The 24959-nt window shown below is 42.6% G+C and overlaps 1 protein-coding gene across 2 annotated transcripts in view; it reads left to right on the top strand.

The window, feature by feature from the left end:
- Positions 1-4209: 4209 nt before the first annotated feature.
- The window catches only part of CTTNBP2 (cortactin binding protein 2), a 149321-nt gene continuing 128571 nt past the window's right edge, over positions 4210-24959 (top strand). For both annotated transcript variants that reach the window (XM_077468478.1, XM_077468479.1), the window contains exon 1: positions 4210-4366. In XM_077468478.1, coding sequence (XP_077324604.1) covers positions 4304-4366 — 63 coding nt within the window. In that variant the 5' untranslated portion in view covers positions 4210-4303. The remainder of the gene's footprint in view (positions 4367-24959) is intronic.

Below are 24959 nucleotides of genomic sequence, written 5' to 3' on the forward strand. Positions count from 1 at the left end.
AGTTGTATATAAAATGCACTTATTATCTTTCAGAAAGTGTTTCTCAGTGCTAAACCTTTCATCCAAATTTTAAATGGCTGCATTTGTAAATTTTAAAAGCCAGTATAAAGGAATAGTAGTGGTAATAAAAAGCCTTTGTGGATTTAATTAACTTTTTTTTGGTTAATTCTCCTTTAAGGGGCTGTGACAGGGGGCATGTCCTATGCCTACATAGGTTTGCTGGTAGGTGTCCCTCATTACCATCTCAAAATGTTGGGAGGTATGGTTTCAGTAGTCTGGCATCTGTAGGATAATCCTGTAAGGGATGGTTTAAATTTACCTTTGAGTAATGCTAAATATTGATGCTATTGTAACTGCCGTAATATCTGGCTATTCATGTAACTATATTGCATTATGGGCTATGAAAAAAATTGAGATGGTTGCCATTTTTTTTTATTTTTATAAACGTATTTATTTTTATAAGGAATAGTGTAATACAGGCTTATGGTAGATTCAGTTGGCAGTTGCAAAGCATAAGCAAAGTGGGCACTGTTGTCAGTTCTTTTAACCTCTCATATGAACATCTTCTTCCACGAGTAGACCTCAGGGTGCTATCAGTATTATAGCATCAGGTAGTTATTTTAATTAGATGTTTGTTACAGGATTCATTGCTTTTGCTGAGTGTCAAGGTCTCTATGATTATAAATGCAAATTAATAGGCCAAGCTGAATGTGACAGGGACACTTTCCTCTTTAGGACAGTAACTGAAGGTAAGTGCTAAAGGTGTTCATAAACCAGCCTTTCTTAATCTTTTTAACACAGAGGAACCCTTGAAAAAAAAATCAGGTCTCGGGAAACCCCTTAAACAGTAAGTGCCCTTTCACACTGAGCCACGGCTGCCTTAGTGCTGTTTAAGCGGCGCTTTTTCGCCCGCTAGCGGGGCACTTTTAACCCCAAAGAAGGGGTTAAAAGCGCCCGTGTTGCAGCTCTTCCGAATCGCTTTTCAGGCGCTTCATTTCAATGGGCAGGGGTGTTTTGGGAGCGCTGTATATATTGCTCCCAAACCGCCCCATAGATGCTACTTGCAGGACTTTTCCTAACGTCCTGCAAGCGCACCGCCCCGGTGTGAAAAGACACACTGAAATGAATGGGAGGCGGTTTTTAGGCGTTATTTAGAGCCTATTTCTAGAGCAAAAACGTCTGAAAACTGCCTCAGTGTGAAAGGGGTCTAAATTGCAGATCTAATAATAAATGATTGCAGATCTAATAATAAATGATTGCAGATCTAATAATAAACAAAACAATAAAAAAACAAAACATTTTAATGAGCAAACGGGACATTTAATTCAGTTGCAAAAACACATCTGTAATTATGTTTAGTGGCAAAAAATACATTAGGATTGGTTTTCAGTGGCTACAAATATTGTTGTGTATGCTGTACTGCCCTGCAGAGTACGTCGGCACTATAGTAATACAAGAAGTAAATGGAGATCCTGCACCGTGTATTTTTTCTTTTGTGATGATAATGTTAATAATAACAACACTATTATCATAATTATACCACAAACAATAAAGGAAATCAATCTACCCACTTGCTGACTAGCCTTTATAGGAGAAATCCTACCCATTATTATTGTCATCCTCATCCGCTATCTACCAATGCATTCCCAGCTTATATATCTGGACAGAACTTGCTCTGTGCAGGGGGAAACGGGTGAAATTCTATGTGGGGGGGGGGGGGCCTTCAATGTAGGAGAGGACTTCTATGTAAGGGGGTCCCTGATGTAAAATCAGATCTAATCTAAGCTCATTTCGAAGAAAGGCAGGATTATACCCCTGTAAGGCCAGCCATACACGGTGCAATTTTTTTTTTCCAGGAAAGAAATTTACATGATTCCCATTTCAACACTGACACTGCTGACACAGGAATCCCTCCTGCCGAGAAATTGTCTTCAATCTCTGGGGAAGACAGGGATTATTGCTAGCAGCTATAACAGCTGCTAGCGATAATCACAAGTGAATCCGCAGGCTTGGTATACCCAATTTGATTGATCAACTCATTCAGCCTGCCCACACATGGTTCAAATCTCAGACTGTTCCAGCTGAATTGGCCAAGATCCAAACCGTCTATAGCCGGCCTAAGGTTTATTTTTGCCATCTTTGTCCATTTTGGGAGATTTCCCTTCACTTCCTGTCCCATAGCCAAAATAGGAAGTGAGAGGAAATCCCTCTAAGTGGGGGAGTCTCTGGTTAACACCAGGGTCACCAGAACTAGCGTCCCCATTGGAAAATATCTGCTCTAATACTCTCCTGGGGACAACCCAAAATGTGGGATTTTCTTTTACTTTCACTTTTGATGGTAATGGTAAACATGACAAATAGAGCAAGTGAATCTCCCTAACATACAACAACAACAACAAAAACTAACAGGGGCTCAAATCCATCTCAACTTTTTTACAACACTGGTTGTAAAGGTTAAAGGTTTTTTTACCTTAAAAGACAAGTATGGGGTTATTGCACATTCATATTTACCTAGGTTTATGCAGCTTCGGTCCTCCGGTGCTGCTAATACTGAGAACCGATCGATCGAACACCGGCAATCGCTCTGTTCTCACGTCTCCATGAACAGAGAGTTGCAAACTGTCAGTCACAGCTCTCTGGACTGCCTCCCCTCCCCCCCCCCCCCCACGCTTACTGGAGCACTGGGCTGTGCAGGTAGCGGAAGTGGCTGGCTTGGGCTCTGAGAGGCTAGCTGAGCTGGGTGCCAGTCCAGGCATGTGGGCGAATCCCGACTCTGTGGCCATGATGATGGCCAAGCCTGGACTAACTTCAGCCCCCTCTCTGCTGAAAACAGGTCACCGGAGTACAAAACAAATTGCCTGTGATCCATAGGAGAAGTACAGCCAACGAGCTTTGGCTGTAATTCTCCTTTAATGCATTCTCAAAAAACTTTTAGGTGCAGCTTAAAAAACCCTCAGTATGCAGCTTCCAGCCCCCTCTAATGCTTACCTGAGCCCGACCCGGATCCAGTGATGTGCACAAGAGCTTCTTCTGCCCTGCCTCTATTTCTTCTCATGGGCTGAGACACAGCAGCTGTCAATCACAGCCCGCCCCCCTGCACCCCTAACTCTCCAGAGCCTGACCTCGGTGCAGTGCTGTGCCATAGAGCAGCAATGCTGCTCTCTCTTTCCCTCCTCACTGAACTCAGTGAGAGCAGTAGGAGCCATTGGCTCCTGCTGCTGTCAATCAAATCCAATGAAGAGGGAGCAGGGGGCAGGCCTGAGCTGCACTGTGTGTGTCAGAAGATGCACATAGTGCGGCTCGGGATCAAGCCTGCCTGAGTACCCCCCCCCCCCCTAGCTAGTGGGGGGGGGATACTTGAAAGCAGAAGAATTGGTTACAGGGGACCCGAGAAGATGAAGATCAGGGCTGCTCTGTGCAAAACTATTGCACAGAACAGGGAAGTATAACTTGTTATTTTAGAGGGAAAAAAAATGAAATTAAAAAGTTTTCCCTTTGGCTTTTAGAGGATTCTTCTGAGATAAAACAGCTGAGAAAGACCTTTCTTACTAATAATCTTAAGAATATATCCAGCAAGTCAACAAGCCACCATCCAGCCATCACCAGTTTCCATGTGTAGGGAGTGCAGGCTGCTGCAGTGGGTACATTGCTTCAATGCTGATGGAATCAGACATCCCCCAAGTGTCTGATTGTTCTGAATATCTCCATGCAGATGTCTGCTCTGCAGCGATCACACCTATCAGGAATCCAGGAGATCAGAAGTCAGCAATGATAGGATTGTGAGTAAACGGGAGAAATCTGCATGTGTGTGTTCAGGAAGAGAAAAACAAGCAGTGTTTTCCTCAATGATGTTCACGGTTTTACCTCTTTTATCTGTTTTTTAAAATGATGCCAGTTACCCCACATCAGGCTGGACATTGGAATAATTGAGCTGTGGCTAGGATTTTTAGCACAGGGCACTCATAGAAAGCTTGGATTGTAAATCCTTCACACTGATCTAGTGCCCAGAGGGCAGCCTGTTGTGTGCAGACACTCTGTACTGTCCTCTATTGCAGTGTGATGGCAGCAACTGGCTGTGTGCTGGATCTGGGGAGGAATGCAGAGCCCCCAGGCACTGAAGGGTTAATAAGACTAGTGCAGTCCATCTGGATGGGGCTGATAGGGTTAAATCTGTGGCAGGTAGGGGGAGGAGCAGCCAGGCAGTTGGTAATGCTATGCTGGTTGTGGGGGCTGTCCTCTTCTCCTCTCCCTCTCCTCTCCTCTCCTCTGGCTGCATTCACTCCCAGTCTGCTCCAGAGCGAAGATGGCGACGGAGGGAGAGAGCGGAGATCAGAGCTTGTCCTCTGTCCATGGAGAGCCAGAGCATGTAAGATGGGTCTGATGGCATCTGATGTGTCCCTGGCAGGGAGGATGGATGGGTGGATGGGATCTGATCATACTGGATGGCATGGTGACATTGTGCTGGGAGGAGAGGGAATGACAGATGACAGCAGGAGGGGAAGATCCTTCACTGTACACTGATCTGTACTGGATCAGGACACTGACAGGCAGATCTCTCATCTCCTGATCGTCCTAGAGATCCTCTCCTACAGGAGATCCTTCCCTGGGGCTCCCTCCTTCTTCTCTCCATTTTCTTCTCTAATCATGTCTGTGTATGGAGAAGGGGGATCTATAGTTACCGCAGTCCAGGAGAGTACGGTCATTCGAGAAATACCCGCACTACCCTATCCGACACCCTGTCTGAATTTTTTTTACTAAGGCATGGAAGCATGACCTGCATGCATGATACGGATGAAACCAGAGGATGAGCAGAACTGCTAGGCAACCAACATTGATGGAACATAATGTTTCTCTCTTCACAGGTTCTCTTTGAAGCTGAACTCCAGGGAAAAGTAAAATCCTCCTTTGCAATGGGATTGTCCCCGTACTGCAAGGGTTAACTGCTCGCTTATGTCTAAGGGACTGGGGCAAGCGGTGTTACCTACCCAATCCTCTGCACCCACAGGCTCCTCTGTGGTGCTAGATCAGTGTTGGCAGCCTCTTCTCCCCTCTGTGCTGATGGTCAGATACCCTCTGACATCATAAAGTAGAAGACAAGGTCCATATACCTGCAATGGATGTGAGGTCACCAAGGAACAGTCCACTGTCAGAGTTTAGAGGAGAAGAGGAGAGCACCAGCTGCTAAGGGGTACGGAGGACCCATTTGGTAGAACTGATTTCTTGGTCTTATAGACTGGGAGCACTTAACCCTTGCAGTTCAAGGACATCCCCAATGCAAGGGAGGGATTTTTTTACTTTCCCAAGGAAATAGGCATTTTTCTGGGTTGCTAGAGCAGCCTTTCTCAACATTTTTGCCCCAGAGATACCCTTGGAATAATTTTCAGGTCTTGAGGATTCGCAGGTAAAATGAATTATTCAGGGTCAGTGCGAAGAATGTCATTTGCATTGGTGGTCAGTGACAAGAATGCAACCCTTACAGGCAGCTAACAAAAATGAGCATTGGTGTCTGTTGCTGGCTCTGTTGGACCATAGCTGAAGGAACCCCCAACAACCTCTGAAGCAACCCTTGGGTTTCATGGAATGCTGGTTTAGAATGTCTGAGCTAGAGTGTAAGGCCCCATCCACACTGGGGCTTTTGTAAACCATTGGTGGCCGGTCCATAAGGGGCGCAGGAGTGCCGCCCCCCTAGTTTGCATGAGGGGCACCGAACAAATGCCTTTTTATGAGGGCTGTCTGTGTTTTACACGCACATGATTAAAGCCTCTAATTGGCTTGAAAAAGGTTGTGCTCGGAGTGCAGAGCACTACGCCCCGAACCCTCCCACTTCTGATACTAGCGGATCAATATTCGCTATTGGTTTCCGGCTTCTCCTCCTGGCCAATCAGGACAGGAGATGGATCTAAAGAAGACTGGGTTAGCTGGGAGGAGAAGCCAGGGAAGCTGCGGCACCTTGACCGCTGGAGGGGTGAGTGCAGACCTGGGGGGGGGGGGGTTCTTTGCCCCCCCCCCCCCAAAAAAATGTTTAGCAACAGCTGCCACTGTTGTAAACGCTTTTCTCTCTGCCTTTAAACGCCCCTGCAACTAAATTCCTGTAAATGCCTATGTGTGAAGGGACACACAGGCTAACGTGGAGGGGCATTTGGAGGCAGAAAAAAAGTCAAACGCCTATAAAACAGGTGTTTTTGAGCTCAAGTGTGCATGAGGCCTAAGAATGGGAATCTATCAGAAACAATGCAGTGCTATCTGAGCTCTATCCTGGCTTTGGACTTCTTATGACATGTCTCCTAAGGCCTCATTTACACTGGCAATGACATATGTGAAACTTGATGTATTCATGGAAAGTTTCTTCATTCATATAAATACAATTAATAATTTTAAATGGTTTGATTCATATGGTGTGGTTACCTGCATTAAGGTGCACTCAGTTAGTTGCGTTCAGAGCATTCAGGTGTAAATACTCGAAATAGAAGTAAATGCATATAAAAGCAAGTACATTTAAACACAGAAGAAAATAATCCGATAAGTATAATATTTATTTATACTTTCCTGATCAATTCTCCTGTCTTTAACCACTTCAGCCCCGGAAGATTTGGCTGCTCAATGACCAGGCCATTTTTTGCGATACGGCACTGCGTCACTTTATCTGACAATTGCACGTTCCTGCAATGCTGTACCCAAACAAAATTGCCTTACTTTTTTTTCCCCACAAATAGAGCTCCTTTTTGTGGCATTTGATCACCTCTGCGGTTTTTATTTTTGTGCTATAAACAAAAAAAGTGCGACAATTTTGAAATAAAAAACAATGGGGGTTATTTACTAAAGGAAAATCCACTTTGCACTTGGAAGTAAAGTCGGTGTAGATCTGGGGGGGGACATGCAAGGAAAATAAAAAACAGCATTTTAGCTTGCACATGATTGGATGATAAAATCAGCAGAGCTTCCCCTCATTTCAGATCTACCCCTTAGATTCAGAGTGACTGCACTTCCAAGTGCACTTGCAGTGCAAAGTGGATTTGCCTTTCGTAAATAACCCCCAATATCTTTTACTTTTTGCTATAATAAATATCTCAATTTTTTTTTTTTAAAAAGCTAATTTTTTCCTAAGTTTAGGAAGATATGTATTCTTCTACATATTTTTGGTAAAAAAAAAATCGCAATACGCATATATTGATAGGTTTGCACAAAAGTTATAGTGTCTTTAAACTATGTGATAGATTTATGGCATTTTTATTATTATTATTATTATTTTTTTTACTACCCTGTTTCCCCGAAAATAAGACCTAGCATGATTGTCGGTGATGGCTGCAATATAAAGCCCTACCCCCCAAATAAGCCCAAGTTAAAGTCCTTGTAGATCTTATTTTCAGGGTAGGGCTTATTTTCGGGGAAACAGGGTAGGGCTTATTTGGGGAGTAAGGCTTTTATTGCAGCCATCACCGACAATCACACTAGGTCTTATTTTCGGGGGAAACAGGGTAATAATGGCGGCGATCAGTGATTTTTAATGGGACTGCGATATTGCGGTGGACACCACGGACACTTTTGACACATTTTTGGGACCAGTGACAATTATACAGCGATCAGTGCTATAAAAATGCATAGATTACTGTATAAATTTCACTGGCAGGGAAGGGGTTAACATTAGGGGGTGATCAAGGGGTTAACTGTGTTCCCTAGTGTGTGTTCTAACTGTGGGGGGGGGGGGGGGCGGGGTGGGACTGACTATGGGAGATGACAGATCGGTGTTCATACGTTGTAGCAGCAAGTGCATACCAATGGACATGAATGGGACTGCCATCATGAGGATGCGTGAAAAACCTATGCATCCTATGCAGGCCCTCACACGGGTGTACGCTTAAAACGCTTAAAGTAGAACCACATGCAAAACCTTTTCTTTCATTTTGGATAGAGCAAGGGAGGGTTATAACCATTGTCAGATTTTTTTTGTTTGCGCCATATGTGTTTGATTGTGGAGATTTCCCTTCACTCCCTGTCCCATAGCCAAACAGGAAGTAAGAAGAAATCCCTGCAAATTAAAATAATTTGTTGGGGACCCCCCAGAGCTAGTGTCCCCATTGGAGGATTTCCCCTCTGTTACTTTTCTGGGGACAGCCCAAAATTTGGGACTTTCTTAAACTTTCACTCTCAAGCCTCATACTTCAGATTTACCAAAACCATGTAGTGCAAACCAATTGAAACTCCTAAGGTTTCACCTCATATTATATGGTTTTGGTAAATCTGAAGGAAAAAATCAGCAGAAAATCTGATACTGTGTATGGGGCTTCAATGATAATGGTAAACAGGACAAATAGAGCTTGGATCTCCTTAATGGGGGCATAGGCAGGTACAAAAACTGACAGGGGTTGTAATCCCTCTCATTCAAACCAAAACTAAAATAAAAGTTGTACCTTTAGTTATACTTTAACTACACCCTTGTGAATTAGGCCTAAGGCCTCTTTCACACTGGGCTGTCCTTTTTTAGTACTCTGCTCAGCAGGGATCGCTCCGTTGATCCCCACTGAGCCAGCGGATGACAAGTCGTCTCTGCACTCTGTGCAGGGACTGACCTGTCAGAGAGGCCGCTCTCCCTTATGGGGGATCAGATGATTACGAACCGCCTGTCCGTTTATATCCGATCTGCAAATGGATGGAAAGATTGGGTTTTCCTCCGTCACACTTTTTCAGATCGGTGCGGGTCGGATGTCAGCGGACATGTCACCACTGACATCCGTCGCTCCATAGGGGTCTATGCAGTGTCTGTTCAGGTCCACCTAAAAAAACTGACAGGCGGATCTGAACGGTCCGTCCGTGTGAAAGAGGCCTTAGATGTATAAGCACTAAACAGTTGACATTAAAAATTTAACTATGGCATTGGCTAACATGTATCTGTTTGCATCTGCGGTACTATTAATGGGAAAGTAGAGTTTATTTTCAGTAAGCATATGTTTTGAAGAGATCTGCAGGGTCAGTTTCCGTAATTCTCATATTATGGATTCATTTTTTAAAGAGGTGGAAAAAATCTTCTTTGTCATCTGACAGCCCCGCCCCCCCCCCCCCCCCCTTCTAAATAGTTGTGCCCAATTTGGAATAAAAATTTTGACTTGAAGCTACTATTTAATATGTTTTACAAGCTTGCTCTTTCATATTTTTGTTATTTGATTACTTATATATATATATGTGTGTATATATATATATATATATATATATATATATATATATATATATATATATATATATATATACAGTATCTGACAAAAGTGAGTACACCCCATACCCCCCTTTTTGTAAATATTTTGTTATATCTTTTCATGTGACAACACTGAAGAAATTACACTTTGCTACAATGTAAAGTAGTGCAGCTTGTATAACAGTGTAAATTTGCTGCCCCTCGAAATAACTCAACACACAGCCATTAACGTCTAAACCGCTGGCAACAAATGTGAGTACACCTCTAAGTGAAAATGTCCATATTGGGCCCAAAGTGTCAATATTTTGTGTGCCCACCATTGCTTTCCATAACTGCCTTAACCCTCTTGGACATGGAGTTCACCAGGGCTTCACAGGTTGCCACTGGAGTCTTCTTCCACTCCTCCATGACGACATCAGGGAGCTGGTGGATGTTAGAGACCTTGTGCTCCTCCACATTCCTTTTGACAGATGCTCAATAGGGTTTAGGTCTGGAGACATGCTTGGCGATTCCATCACCTTTACCCTCAGCTTCTTTAGCAAGGTAGTGGTTGTCTTAGAGGTATGTTTTGGGGTTGTTATCATGTGGGAATACTGCCCTGCGGCCCAGTCTCTGAAGGAAGGGGATCATGCTCTGCTTCAGTATGTCCCAGTACATGTTGGCATTCATGGTTCCCTCAAGAAACTAGCTCTCCAGTGCCGGCAGCACTCATGCAGCCCTCAGGACATGGTTCCAGTAATCATTGTCCTTTGTCTGTCTTCAGCAAACTGCTGGCTTTCTTGTGCATCATCTTTAGAAGCGGCTTCCTTCTGGGATAACAGCCATGCAGACCAATGTGATGCAGTATGCGGCGTATAGTCTGAGCACTGACAGCCTGACCCCCCACCCCTTCAACCTCTGCAGCAATGCTGGTAGCACTGATATGTCTATTTCCCAAAGATAACCTCGGGATATGACGCTGAGCATGTGCACTCAAATTCTTTGGTCGACCATGGCGAGGCCTGTCCTGAGTAGAACTGGTCCTGTTAAATCACTGTATGGTCTTGGCCACCATGCTACAGCTCAGTTTGAGGATCTTGGCATAGCCTAGGACATTGATGGCGAACCTTGGTACTCCAGATGTTTTTGAGCTACATTTCCCATGATGCTCAACTACACTGCAGAGTACATGAACATCATGGGAAATGTAGTTCCAAAACATATAGGGTGCCAAGATTCGCCATCACTGGCCTAGGCCACCTTTATGTAGAGCAACAATTCTCTTTTTCAGATCCTCAGAGAGTTCTTTGCCATGAGGTGCTATGTTGAACTTCCAGTGACCAGAATGAGAGAGTGAGAGCGATAACATCAAATTTAACACACCTGCTCCCCATTCACACCTGAGACCTTGTAACACTAACTAGTCACATGACACCCGGGAGGGAAAATAGCTAATTGGGTCCAATTTGGACATTTTCACTTAGGGGTGTACTCACTTTTGTTGCCAGCGATTTAGACATTAATGGCTGTGTGTTGAGTTATTTTGAGGGGACAGCAAATTTACACTATTATACAAGCTGTACACTCACTACTTTACATTGTGGCAAATTGTCATTCCTTCATTTCTTCAGTGTTGTCACATGAAAAGAGATAATACAATTTTTACAAAAATGTGAGGGGTTGTACTCACTTTTGTGAGATACTGTGTGTGTATGTATATATATATATATATATATATATATATATATATATATATATATATATATATATATAGTTGTGCTCATAAGTTTACATACCCTGCCAGAATTTATGATTTTTGGGCAATTTTTCAGAGCATATGAATGATAACACAAAAACTTTTCTTTCACTCATGGTTTGTGTTTTGCTGAAGTCATTTATTATCAGTCTGTCAGGGCTGGGCTCAGCCCTTCCTTCTCTGAGCTGACCGCTCAGTTGTCGGCTAATTGCCAGCTCCTATCTCTCCACAGTGACTCACCTGTTGATGATATCCTGCTTGTCAGTCCAGCCTACTTAAGCCGTCCAGCCCAGATGATCTCTGCTTTGGCCTTGGTCAACATTGCAGAGACTATCTCCTGTGTTCCTGTTAAAGACTTGCTTGGCTAACATTCCTTCTGGCTCCAGATCCTGCTTGTTGATCCACTACGCTGTTCCCTGGCTTTCTGACTTTCTGGCTTGTCTGACTATCCGTTTTGGTTACCGAACTTTGAATAACGCTCCTGAATCGCACGGTTCACCTGGAACCTTCCACTGTGGCTGCTCCGGTACAACCTGTATTGCAGGCCATCCCTGCTGCTACTCCAGGTATTGTGCAGGCACCTGCCTTGAGTATTACCTCCATAAGGGGTATGTCTGGTTTTGCTCCACTTCCCCAATGATTTGGGGGCAATCCAGTCCAATGCAGAGCATTTCTGAACCAGGTTGAGATATACTTCGAGATGCTACCCCAGGAGTTTCCCACGGACAGACACAAAGTAGGTTTCATGATATCTTTGCTTTCTGAGAGAGCCTTGGCCTGGGCAAACCCTCTATGGGATATGCAAAAAACTGTTCTCTTGAGTTACCCTGAGCTTGTGGCTCCTTTTAAAAGGGTATTTGACATTCCCGCATACTCCGCTTCTGCTGCCAAGTGCCTCATGACCATCACAGTACGAGAACTGTTGCCGATTATGCCATTGAATTCCATACTCTGGCAACAGAGGTTGCTTGGAACAATGAGGCTCTCGTCGCTGCTTTTTCTCATGGTCTCTCGGATACCATTGAGGATGAGATAGCAGCCCGAGATATACCCACTGAGCTGGAGAAGTTGATCACGTTTGCCATCCTCATTGACTCCAGACTTTAAGGTGCGCTTGTGGGAGCCTCCTGTACGTTTGTCTCTGAGCTTTGCAGTCCTACCATTGCCTCCCTCACCTCCCATGACTCCTGGTTCCGAGTCAGTCTGTGAAGATGAACCCATGCACTTGGGCTTCACGAGTCTCTCTGTGGATGAGAGAACCCTTAGGAGGAGGGAGAGATTGTGCCTTTATTGTGGCCAGGCAGATCACTTTTTTAAGTCTTTTCCTACCCACCCAAACCTTGAGGTCCTGTCACAGACAGACCTTAGGTGGCGTTGTTTTGTCCGCAGTTATCCAGAAGGATAAGCACCTGGTTTCAGTTACCCTTTCTTGGGCTGAATCATCCGTCAAGATACAGGCTCTAATCGACTCTGGGGCTGCAGGCCTGTTTATTGATGCCCTCTTTGTATCAAAGCACTCGATTCCGCTGCAGCTGAGTGACACTCCACTTGTCATTGAAGGAGATATCTACAGCCTGCCCATGTGACTCATGTCTGTTTCATTGTCCATGGCCGTAGGGGCTCTTCACCATGAGATAATCCAATTCCAGGTTATTTCCTCACCTAGGTTTCTGCTGGTTATTGGTTATCCTTGGTTACAGAGGCACAACCCCTCTTTTGATTGGTTCCATGCTGAGGTTCTCTCTTGGTTGCCACAATGCATTAAGACATGCTTCCAGAAGGTAGCTAAGGTCCTGTGCACCTCTTCATTCTCCTCCCTGCCGGAGGAGTACTGCGATTTTAGCAATGTCTTTGACAAAGGTCAGGCCGGTAGTTTGCCTCCACACCGGTCGTATGATTATGCAATTCACCTTCAACCCAGTGCCATACCCCCTCATGGCCGGGTTTACCCTTTGTCGGTCTTGGAGGATAAGGCCATGGAGAAGTGTGTTGCAGATGCACTTTCTCGAGGTTTCATCCACAAATCCTTGTCTCCTGCTGGTGCTGGTTTCTTCTTTGTGGTGAACTGATACCTTGTATTGGATATAGGGGTCTCAATCATTTCACGATTAAGAATGCCTATGCAATTCTGTTAATTACAGAGTTATTTGACCACCTCAAGGGAGCAACGGATTTCACAAAGCTTGATTTGAGAGGAGCATACAATCTCGTGAGGATTAAGGAGGACGACGAGTGTAAAACTGCATTTAATAGCAGAACAGGCCATTATGAGTACCTCATATTGCCTTTTGGTCTTTGTAACGCCCCAGCAGTTTTCCAGGAATTTATTAATGATGTCCTCCGAAATTTGTTGCAGTTATGCGTGGTGGTTTATCTCAACGATATCCTCATATTTTCCAAGTCCCTGGAGAGCCACCACACAGGTGTCTGTCGTGTGCTTCAGAAACTAAGAGAGAACAATCACTATTGTAAATTGGAGAAGTGCGTTCTGTTCTGCATACAGTATTTCTCCTGCGGTTACCTGTGGGGTTTTCTTTGTATCCTGAGCAGTTGTTCTGCCAGTTGTGGCTGCAATCTTTCTTGGTCTACCTGACCTTGGCTTGGTATCAAAAGAGCCCCTCATTTTTCCACTTCTTAAAGCGGTTTTGTACAGAAATTTGCAAGTTCATCTTATTCAAATGGCTTTGGAACATAGATGCAGTTCTGACCATTGAAATAAAATAATATGCAGTATTTACCTTTTATTTTGAATGTTTATGCCGACTTCCGGGCTCTCCTCCCGTGGGAGTAGGCATGTTTATCGGCTTTGCAATGGTCCCTGGGAACTTTTTTAGCTATTTCCCAGGAATCCGTGGGGGACACAGTCATGCCGAAATCTCGTGAGATTTCGGAAGGAGGACGCCGGTCACGTGACGAGGGAGTGTCCGAAATTGCCATTTTGAAAATGGGCAGGCAGCTCTATCTGCCATTACCACTATAGCACACGAGGCAAGAGGAAGGAAAACAATGAGGACACTCAATGAGCATGTGCGAGATGGAGCGGTGGATGCTGGGAGCTCAGCGTCATCGCATCCAGGAAGTACCGCCGGGGGTTAAAAAGACGCCGATCGTGACTGCAAAGACACCGTAGGAATCGCCCACCAGTGACACAGGTAAAAAAAAAAAACGGCAGCGGAATTCCACTTTAATAAGTGATTAAACAGTACTGCTTGGCATATTCAAGGCTTTGGATATCTCTTTATATCCTTTTGCTTCTTTTGTAAAGTTTCATTACCTTGTTACGCAGGTCTTTTGACTGTTCTTTTCTACCTCCTCATGGCTCAGTGTCTGTCCTGCTTAGTGCATCCATGTGAGAGTGAACAAATTCATTGACTATTTATACACAGACACTAATTGTGATTTAAAAAGCCACATATGGGGGAAATTAACCTTTAATTGCCATTATAACCTGTGTGTCCCACCTTCTGTCTGTACCAAGGCCAAACATACCAGGGTATGTAAATGTTTGATCAGGGTTATTTGGGTAGTTTCTGTTGTCATTATGATTCAAAAAGAGTAAACACAGTTGATTGATAATAAATGGCTTCTGCCAAACACTAACCATGAATGAAAGAAATGTTTTTGTGTTATCATTCATATTATCTGAAAAATTGAAAAATGGCCAAGACATCATAAATTCTGCCAGGGTATGTAAACCTATGAGCACAACTGTATGGATATATATCTATATATCTATCTATATATAGACATATCTATATCTATATATATATATATATATATATATATATATATATATATATATATATATATATATAATTATTATTATTATTTTTTTTAGCTGTGCCACTGTAATGCATTAAACCTTAGCAGGATTTGGTACAATACATGCTGGTGAAACATGATTTTCCAAATTGTATATATCTAGGTGTGAAAAGTTTTGACAATGTTGGCATATTATAAATGTTGTCAGTTCTTTTATATACTGTAATGTCCATAGCACATAGAACCAAACCTAATAGGGGGATATTAGGGGATAGATTTTAGATCCAAGGGGGGATGTGGACATTGGCCAGCTACCAACAATAATATTAAATGACATATACATGCATGTTTATGGACATTCCAGATACCCACTTATTCTTTCTCAGGGGAATCACCTAGTGAAAATCCAATCATTAAATCTACTTTTCCCTCCAGTAGCTCGGGGCACCACAACAAGTTACTTTTAGACATACCAATCTTTCTCTAATTTGGCCAAAAGTAGCTGGATCAGGAGACAATCATCATGTCTACAGCTGGCCATGCATGAAAGAAACCAAGATAATGCTCTATATTTACAATATATATTAATCTGTTATTCCTTGCACATTGTCAGGGAAACAATGGGGGGCACTAAGTGTAATCAATGTTTCTGTCTGTGTCCTCCAAAGAGGCATACTGGACTAATCTTTTCATATATGCAGGTCCCTTGTGTAGAGAATGTTGGTCTTCTGGGTTTACCAATACATATTTGAGAGATTTTTACACAACTGTGCCCATAATGGTTAAACTTTCCTTAAAGGGTGTTCTGAAAAGTAAGTGGTTACCTGGTAAATAATGACTTTTGAGTTTGCATGTAGATCTTATAAGTAGACTGATTTGCAACCTACTACCTGGCCCTGACCCTAATCCTTAAATCCCAGTCACTGTGCTGTTGTCAGTTACAGGACAGTGCTGCATGCTACTAATTACACATCACGCTTTAATGGGAAAGCCCAAAATGTATACAACTAAAACTTAAAGAGCTAGTTCACTTTTACAGAAAAAAATTGAAAGGTTTACTTACACTTACTACTATACCATTTCCCCCCATTAGCTCCACGCATAATGAACTGCGAGTGACTACGTAGCCAGTGCAGTGATCTGGGAATAACCTTCCCTCTCCTTTTTCTTTCTGCAAGGCTTTTGGGATGGATCAGAGTGATGCTCTGTGGCACCAATGACCAATCAGAGTCATTCTGATCTGTCCCAGAAGCACAGCAGAGAGGGGATGGGCAAGAGCGGACCACTGCACTTCCTGCCTGAGAACTGACGGTTTATCAACCATGGAGAGCAGTGGGAACCAGGTGGTGGGGAGGATTTACAGTGTTCCCTTTTTTTATTTTTTCTGAATAGGTGAACTTACAGTTTAACTGCCTTCCTACCTATATTACCACCCAACATCAAGAGTGGGGTGGTACACTCAAACAAAATGATGTAAAACATATACATTTAATTGTAAAGCACTGTGTAAACTGTTGCCGCTGTATTAATCCTGTATAATAATAATAATATGAGAGGTAAACAACCCTCAAATTCAGAAAAAAATGCCAGGTGCTATACCTATTTCTTTCCATTTATTTACTAATCTAGTATTTCTAAGATGTTCAGCTTCTGTAGATGAATGAATATATATCTTCTAGGAACATGTATGGCAGTTGCCAATTTTAAATATATATATTGAGTAATGAGGATGAGATGACATTTTTCTTTTAATGGGATTTCACCAATAAAATATAATTATAAATGTGAGCGCAGTTTATATCATATTTCTTCTTTGTCTTAGTGCCACAGACAAGGCTAACCACATTAAAATATTTGAGACCATTACAGGCCACAAACATAAAAAACACCTGTTGATCCAAAATGAACTGCTGAGCCATAGGTTTCCATTGACTAGCACTTTAGACTTTAGTGTTTCTTAAAGTGGTTGTAAACCTCAGAAATGAAATAAGAACAAAGTATATCCTTTTATAGTGTGTACTTGTCTCAATTAGGAGCAATACGTGTAATTTCCTTCTGCTGCCCCATTCCTCTGGTATCTGCATGAGTCACTTCTGACAAGTGTTCCTGACACCAAGAGAAAAAAGGTGACAGGAGAGGGACCTCCAGCTGATTGACTGCTCTTCCTGTGAGCTCTGTGAAGGGAATATATATCCTCCCTCCAATCAGCACTCAGAGCTCACCTCACTGAACGCTGCTGAGTGTAACTTCAGCTCTCCAACCCTTTTTTCCGAACTCTCAGACAAGCTTATAAATTCAGCACTTTGAACAGATGTCGAGAAGAGAAGACTGCAGATTAGCAGGTGCAACTTATGTAGGAGGATTTGTTTCATCACTGTGTATCACCTAAGGGTTGTGGCTTTTCTGGCTATATGTGAGGGTTTACAACCACTTTAACCTCTTTCCAGTTAAAGTGGTTGTTAAGCCACTCTAACCTGTATACACCATCAACACTGCCTCCTATTGTAGTATCCCCCTCTGTGTGTGTGACTTATAAAAATAAATGCTGCAAATACCTAATTTAACTGCAGAGATTGCTATCACATGACTGGCCAACTTTCTCCTTTTCTCCTCTGAGAGATGCAGTGGGTGGGGCTGAGATTCCTCTGCTGATGTCAGTCTGGAGGGGCAGAGGAGAGAGCTGGCTGGTCATGTGATCGCAATCTCCGCTCTTAAATTAGGTATTTACAGCATTTATATTTTTAAATCATTCACAGAGGGGGACACCGCATCAGGAGGCATTGCTGATGGTGTATACAGGTCAGTGTTATGAGAGCAGCAGGAGGGGGGAGGGGTGGCTCACACACAGACAGAGAAGGGAAGGGGGAGGAGGACACAGGAACAGAGGGGAGAGCAGAAAGCAGGCTGCTGATGAAAGGGGCATGTAAACTGACCACGGTGTCTGGTCTCAGCAGCCATGATACACCGTGGTCAGTTTACAGGGGGTGGGGACAAACTGGCAGGATCAACCAGGTTTTTTAGGTGTTACAGGGGGCCAAATGACACAGGACAAGCACTGTGTCATATAACATGCTTTAAAGGAGCAGGATCCATTTTTTTTTTTTTTGGTTAACAAACGCTTTAAGGCAAAAGTTAAAGTTTAAAAGTTATGCACATCGAAGCTACCCTTTCTAAATTGTAAAACAAAGAAACTAATAGTTTTATATAAAGCAGCAGCATCCACACACATAGGACACCCAATATTTGAGGTGATTTTTACAATGTAAATATGCCTTTGCACACTGGTACTGACTCCAGGGGGTTCCTTTTCTCCAGGGTTACCTTTCTCCCTCACTCAGCTAATGGGCAGGGAAAACCTGTGGCTTTGTCTAACAAAAAATTCATGCTTCTTACACCCAATAGCTTTTTGATAATTTTTGGGGAATTTTCCATGGTAACCTTCAAAGAACTAGAAGGCAACTCAGAAAAAGGCTGATTTAGACTAACAGATTCGTTTTAAAGGATCTGTTTTAAAATATTCCTGCAATATTTTCTGTAGTTTTCCATATTCTGCCCCTAGTGTTTTGTGGGTTTTCGGTTCATAAATACCTTACAAATACTGTATATTTGTTACCTCTCTTTGGCTGAGATAGTCAGGCCTCATACACACTGAGTGTTTGCTTTGATCCTCTGAAAGCCAGAACTCCTCCTGGCAGGTGAAAAGCTGCTTAAAAAACAAGCCTGAAGCCATGTACAGGCATACCCCACTTTTAAGTACTCAATGGGGTTTATTTACTAAAGCTGGAAAGTGCAAAATCAGGCTCACTTCTGCATAGAAACCAATGAGCTTCTAACCTCAGCTTGTTCAATTAAGCTTTGGTAATAAAACCTGGAATCTCATTGGTTTCTATGCAGAAGTGAGCCTGATTTTGCACTTTCCAGCTTTAGTAAATAAACCCCATTGTGTACTTAAAAGTGGGGTATGCCTGTATTGCACACACGTTTAGGCGCGTGATGCATTTGAGCATTAATGGATTTCACTTGCCAGAATATCATTTTAAACTGACCATTGAAATGCATTACCGCTCAAATGCGCTTAAACACATCAAGACGCGTTTAGCTGCATTTACATGCTTTTAGGCTCATTCAGCGTTTTTTTCTGATCTTCAGCTTCTTTCTTGAACACACCTTTGATGTATTTTTTTTTTCAGTGTGTAAACGCTTATGTGTGCATGGACACATAGGTTAACATAGAGGTGCTTTAACAGGCTAAAAAAAAAAAAGCCAAATGCCTGCAAAAGCATTTTTTAAGCTTTGGCTGCATGAGGCCTCAAGACAAAATTGACCACTTTGCAGATTTAACATTCACTAAACTTCGTAAATAAGATGAAGCTCTGTTCATTTTGATTTCCTAATTACGGTATGTAAATGGTTATATAAAACCATGTACACATGACTGGCTCGGTGAAAATTAATTTTACGATGTGTATAGTCTTTTACTCCTTTAGGAATTCAGCTCCATTGAGATTGAAAAGAAGTTCCCTCTATGGGTCTGAAGGGATATATTATTAGTGATTGGAGTCCCTGGGCAATTACACGCAGCATACAAATAATAAATAGGCTGTTTAGCTTCAGTAAACTGCATGTCCCCCTGGGCTCACACTAGTTACGACCACGGCTCACAGCAGGGGGTCCGATGCCTGTCTGTTCACCGTTTCAGATGAGAATCAGGTCCGAATTTTTGTCTGAATTCGCACCTGAAATGGACCAGAAGATGCACAGGACCCTTCTGCAATTCGGACCGTGGCCGCCCCAGAGAACTGGCTTCATTGAGAGACGGTTACAGTCTCCTGTCTTGCGAAATGGATGTGGAGAAATGCGCATCCAATTCGTATCAGTGTGAACCCAGCCTCCAATAGATCCAGACGTGAATGTAGTAAAAGTAATATTTTCCTGCAAAATCCCAGCTTAGCCCCACCATTACTACCTCTTTATTGGCCAGTGATTCCATCCACCACAGTAATGGACAAGTAGGAATGAACGGGAAAGGTTCAAACAAATTCAAGGATTGGTCAGTATTTGTTTATAACTTCAACAGGCCATAGGGTTGATTTACTAAAGTCAGATAGGCTGTTTGCTTTGCAAGAAAAGTCGCACTTTGCAAGGGAATTTGTCCCAGAGCTTGGTGATTGCGGGGAAACTATACTTTGCAAAAAAATAAAAAATACATTATTATTGCCTACACAAGTTTGGATAATGGAAGTTCACTAATCTCTAGAGAAAATTCCCTTGTAAAGTTCAACTTCCCTTGCATAGTGATCAGCCTATTAGCCTTTGATTAATCAACCCCCTATATGTCTGGATCTACCCATTTTTTACAAGTGGCTTTCACTGTTCGGCAAAATACAGAAACACGTATGTTGGCATAATTAAGAAAACCTTTTACAGCTACTGTATGTGATCAACACATTGCAATTGTTCTTTATAGATCATTGTTGGATTCAGAGCTGAATTTCAAATTATAATTTGGTGAACTTGCTTAGGAATATTGAATAGGCTTATTGTATGTAGGGTCAAAGAGGGATGTATGGTAATTCTATATACTGCACTGCATATCACATTTATTTTATTTACAGGTATACCTTATAGTATACCGGTAAATATACCCTATACCTTATAGTTATGAGATTTATCAATTTCATTGTGTACAATTATTCATGCTTTTCTGTAACAAAGAACGTCTGAAAAATAGGGATCCATATTGCGTTTTCATGGGCTGCTCTAATTACAGTAAATGTGCATTGATCCTTTTCCTGCCCTTTCCTAACTTAGCTGACCAGATCAATTTATTTTTTGGCCATCTTTTAAAGCTATGTGCAGAAGAATCAAATGAAAGCTTATGCAATATTAATTCAGTGCAATTCTGATCAATTCATTTTGTGCTTCTGATTCATCAACTGATTTGGATTGTTTTGTGAGGCTTTATCTCCGACTCAATGCGTTGATTATTTAAAAAAAAAGAAAAAAAAGAAGATGTTATCATTACATTTTGTATTCACGAAGGCTGAACTGCAGGAAAAATGCTACAAAGTTATATACATACAAACTGTCTGCGATTGGGCAATGCAACAAGATTCCAAACCAGCCCCAGCCTGTGATTGAGCAGGAAAGGAGCAGCAGCCAGTTAGTGAGGTTGCCCATGTAATACTCTCCTGTCCAGTAAAAAGGGCTATGCTAAAAAGTAGAGCTGTGATTGGCTCAAATTATTGCTCCTCCCACTCCCAGTCTGAGTTTCGGGAGCTGCTTTACAACAGATTTATTCAATGGCTATGCAAATAATAAATTGTTTCTTTTTTAAATGAACACACATCTACAAAAGAGCAATAAATACAAGGAGCAATGTTAAAGTTTTTTTCTTTTTTTTAGATAACAAACATGTTATACTTACCCCCTCTGTGCAGTTGGTTTTGCACAAGGCAGCCTGGATCCTCCTCTTCTCAGGTCCCTCTTTGCTGCTCCTGGCCCCTCCCTACTATCGAGTGCCCCCACATTCAGCAGCTTTCTATGGGGCACTGCAGCCGAGTCAGAGCTCTGTGTGTCCATTCAGACACGGAGCCCCAGCCCTGCCCCCTCTATCCCCTGATTGGCTGACTGACTTTTATTGAGAGCTGTGGGAGTCAAAGTTGTCCCTGCTGTGTCTCAACAAATCAGGAGGAGAGTCCCAAATGGCTTAGACATTCGTGGATATCGCTGGAGAGAAATGGGGCTCAGGTAAGTAATTAGGGGGGGGGGGGCTGCTACACACAAAAGGTTTTTATATCTTAATGCATAGAATGCATTAAGATAAAAAAGAACTTTTGCCTTTACAGCTCATTTAATATACACACTATTCGCACGCAGTTAGCAAGTGGTATTGAAACCAAAAGCAAACATTTATCATATTGCAGCTTACCAATTATTACTGTCTGGATTTGTTTTCTTTTTAAGGCGTTCTTTCTTTTATTCTGCCAGTGAGTCTGTTGTTTTTTCCAACAGAACAAGCTGTTCTGCAGATTTAGCAGTAGAAGGTTGAGACGAACCACTTACCACTGACAGGGGTGCTTACAATGATCAGCTTTTATGTATTTATGTAAAAACTGTTGTTGTAACAGTTTAAAAAACATTGGCTGGAGTTTGGCTTCAATTTATTAGATGTACTAGCAGAATTGGATGCACTAACACTCCCTTCCCCCCAGACTAACAACACTGCTGTTCAAAGGTGTCTCTGTTGCTCCCCCATCCAAAATGAGGGCACTCTAATACAGGAGGTGTGTTACTGGATCACTGAGTTAAAACTAAGGGGAAAAAAGCCTAAAAAAAAAAAAGAAAATGAATGCACCCACTACCACTAATGATTGGTAAGATGCAATATTTTACATTTTTGGTTTTGAGCTTAATACCGTTTTAACCTAGGTTGCTGCACTTAGCACATCATCACCAGTCTATGTGCTGCTGTATATTGTACCAAAATATCAGGTGTTTTTTTACCTTTCTTCCCACCCATATTTGAGTCCCAGATATGCTAGAGCAGTGATGGCGAACCTTGGCACCCCAGATGTTTTGGAACTACATTTCCTATGATTCTTAACCACACTGCAGAGTGCAGGAGCATCATGGGAAATGTAGTTCCAAAACATCTGGGGTGCCGAGGTTCGCCATCACTGTGCTAGAGCAAGGGTTTTCCCAATATTTAGATATTATTAACAATAGCTTTAAGGCGCTCTATCTTCCTGCAATTCAGTGCGATGTGATTTCGAAATTGCACTGAATAGCACTTGTACCCCTTTCACAAGCTGGTTTTCAGTGCCTGTAAAGTGCCTGAAAACTGCCTCCCATTAATTTCAGTGTGACTTTTCACACTGAGGCGTTGTGCTTGTGGAATGTTAGGAAAAGTCCTGCAAGCAGTATTTTTGGGGCGGTTAGGAAGTGGTGTATACAGCGATCCCAAAATTGCCTGCCCATTGAAATGAATGGCCGGGGCTTCCAAAGCACCTGAAAAACATTTCAGAAGGGCCACAACAGGGGCACTTTTAACCCTTTCTTCTTTAAAAAGCGGTAAAGCACCACTAAAACGAAGGGCACTTTACTTATAGCTCTCAGGGGCCCCAGTGTGAAAGGGGTCTAACAGTAGTGTGTGCAGATCACACACTCAGAGCATTTTGAACATGGTACAGAAAGTGCGCATGGAACGCAGATTTCCTGCAGCGCGTTCTGGTAAGAATGGGCCCTGGCAGGCTACCAAGATTTTGCTTTCCATAGTAAATATGTGAGATTAAAGTGTTATTTTAAAGGCTAAATTTATATTTTACATAAACTGGCTTATGCAGACAAGGGGCCCCAGTAGTTTAAAATGCAGCGTGCTGTTTGTAAAGTGTTGTTTGATACAAATGCCATACTTGTAGGCCTTTTCTTTCACACATGAAGCCTGGTCAAAATACTCCCAATGTTTACATTCCTATTTCCTGGTTTGCCTTGTATTTTCAGGACATGGGCTACAACAAAATGGGCATTGTGGCTAATTCTTCATTCTCAGAAGACAACTAAAGACATTATCACTTTAGTTTTTTTCAAAGAAGGAGGCAGTGACATTAAACCCCTCTCTGGTGGTCAGTGCAGTGTGTCAGGGAAGTTTAACCCCCTCTGGTGTCAGTGTAGTGTGGTAATGAAATGTAACCCACCTTCACTGATCATACCCTACAGCGTCGCTCTTTTTAGTCTGCACATTGAGGCCAGAATTGTACAACAGCACTTACTAATAGCTCCACTTAAAGACTGTTTCAGTGCCAGGTGCTGGGACGCACAGAGGAAACAAGGGTCATGCTGCAACTGCTTTACACTCTCAAATACCTATCTACTGAGGTTAATAAGGCTTGCTTTTGCTGCTTGTCCAGAAAAGGTTTTTTACATTAAAGCAAATTGGACCATGCTTTTAAAAGGGTTTTTTTGTTTTTCCTCTAGGTCACCTGTGGTAAATATATTTGTCCTTTGGTTAAATTTGATGGACATGTGTTTTTTTTTCTGATCCAATGTTTTTATTGACATTAAAAAGGGAAACCAGATAACAAATTCTGACGAAGGGGATATAAGCATGAAGTATACGCAAAAATACAAAGTAAAACGTGCTATAAGATATAAATTATAGACTAACAATGACCCTCACGCTGGGGCCGCGGTCAATGCTGAATGCCTGAGCCTGCAGACCCAGAGGCTGAGGTGGGCAAGGGGAGAGGAGCTGTCCTCAATAATGGGGAGAATAAAACTAAAACCAAAATAAGCATGGGACAAACAAAAAAAAGAACACACACAGAGTGATGGGCAAAAGGCCCAGAAATAGAAAGGGTAAGAGGAAAGGCAAAGAGGAAGTGGGGAAAGGAAAAGAAAGGTCCCCAAGCTGGAAAGGGGTCAAATTAGTTTGAGAGGCCTAGACTGATCGGGTGCAAAGTAGCGAATGCATAGGACCACCACGGGGCCCATACTTTAAGAAATTCGGCATGGGAGTCATGGAGGATACGGAATATTTTTTAATGGATCATGAGGGTCGTCAAGGCTTTCTTCGCCCCTGAAAATGATACAGCTGGCTTTTTCCAGGCCCTTGCTATTGTGCGCTTAGCTGCGAAAAACAGATATGTGGCTAGTTTCTGTTGGTGAGAGAAGAGGCCTGGGATCAAACGGACATGTGGCTTTTTTCAACCTAAATTTGTAACTATGATGCTTTGGCCTCCTTCCTTGAATTTTAACACATTTTTTTCTAACTAACCATTTCACCCAAAAGCTGGTGATTCAGGGGCATTGTCTTCCAATCTGGCCAGCAGTTATCTAGGGGTCTAGTGGTCTACTTAGACTGGCCACACCCCTGTTGAATTCTCCTTAGTCATAATCTGTTAGATCTACAAAGCATACCACTAGGTGTTAGAATGTTCTGTCCCATTCAGGCCCATACTCTATAGCAGTGATCTCCAAACTATGGCCTAAGTGCCAGATGCAGCCCTTTCCTAGCCTTTATCTAGCCCTTGGGACACAATTTCTTCCAATGATATGGGGTACTATTCATCCCACTAATACCAACAGTGGGGCATAAATCCTGCCAGTGACATTAGTGATGGGGCATTATTCCTCCCATTAATATCAGTGAAAGGGAACTATTCTTTCCACTGACACCAATGGTGACATCATTGATGGGGTACTATTCCGCCCACTAATACCAATGATAGGGCACTGCTCCTCCTCTCACTGACCACCAAGCCTGAGGCCATGCTG

This window comes from Lithobates pipiens, unplaced genomic scaffold (assembly GCF_037356315.1).
Source record: "Lithobates pipiens isolate NorthernLeopardFrog02 unplaced genomic scaffold, aLitPip1_a1.2 Scaffold_8, whole genome shotgun sequence".
Classification (NCBI taxonomy): Eukaryota; Metazoa; Chordata; class Amphibia; order Anura; family Ranidae; genus Lithobates; species Lithobates pipiens.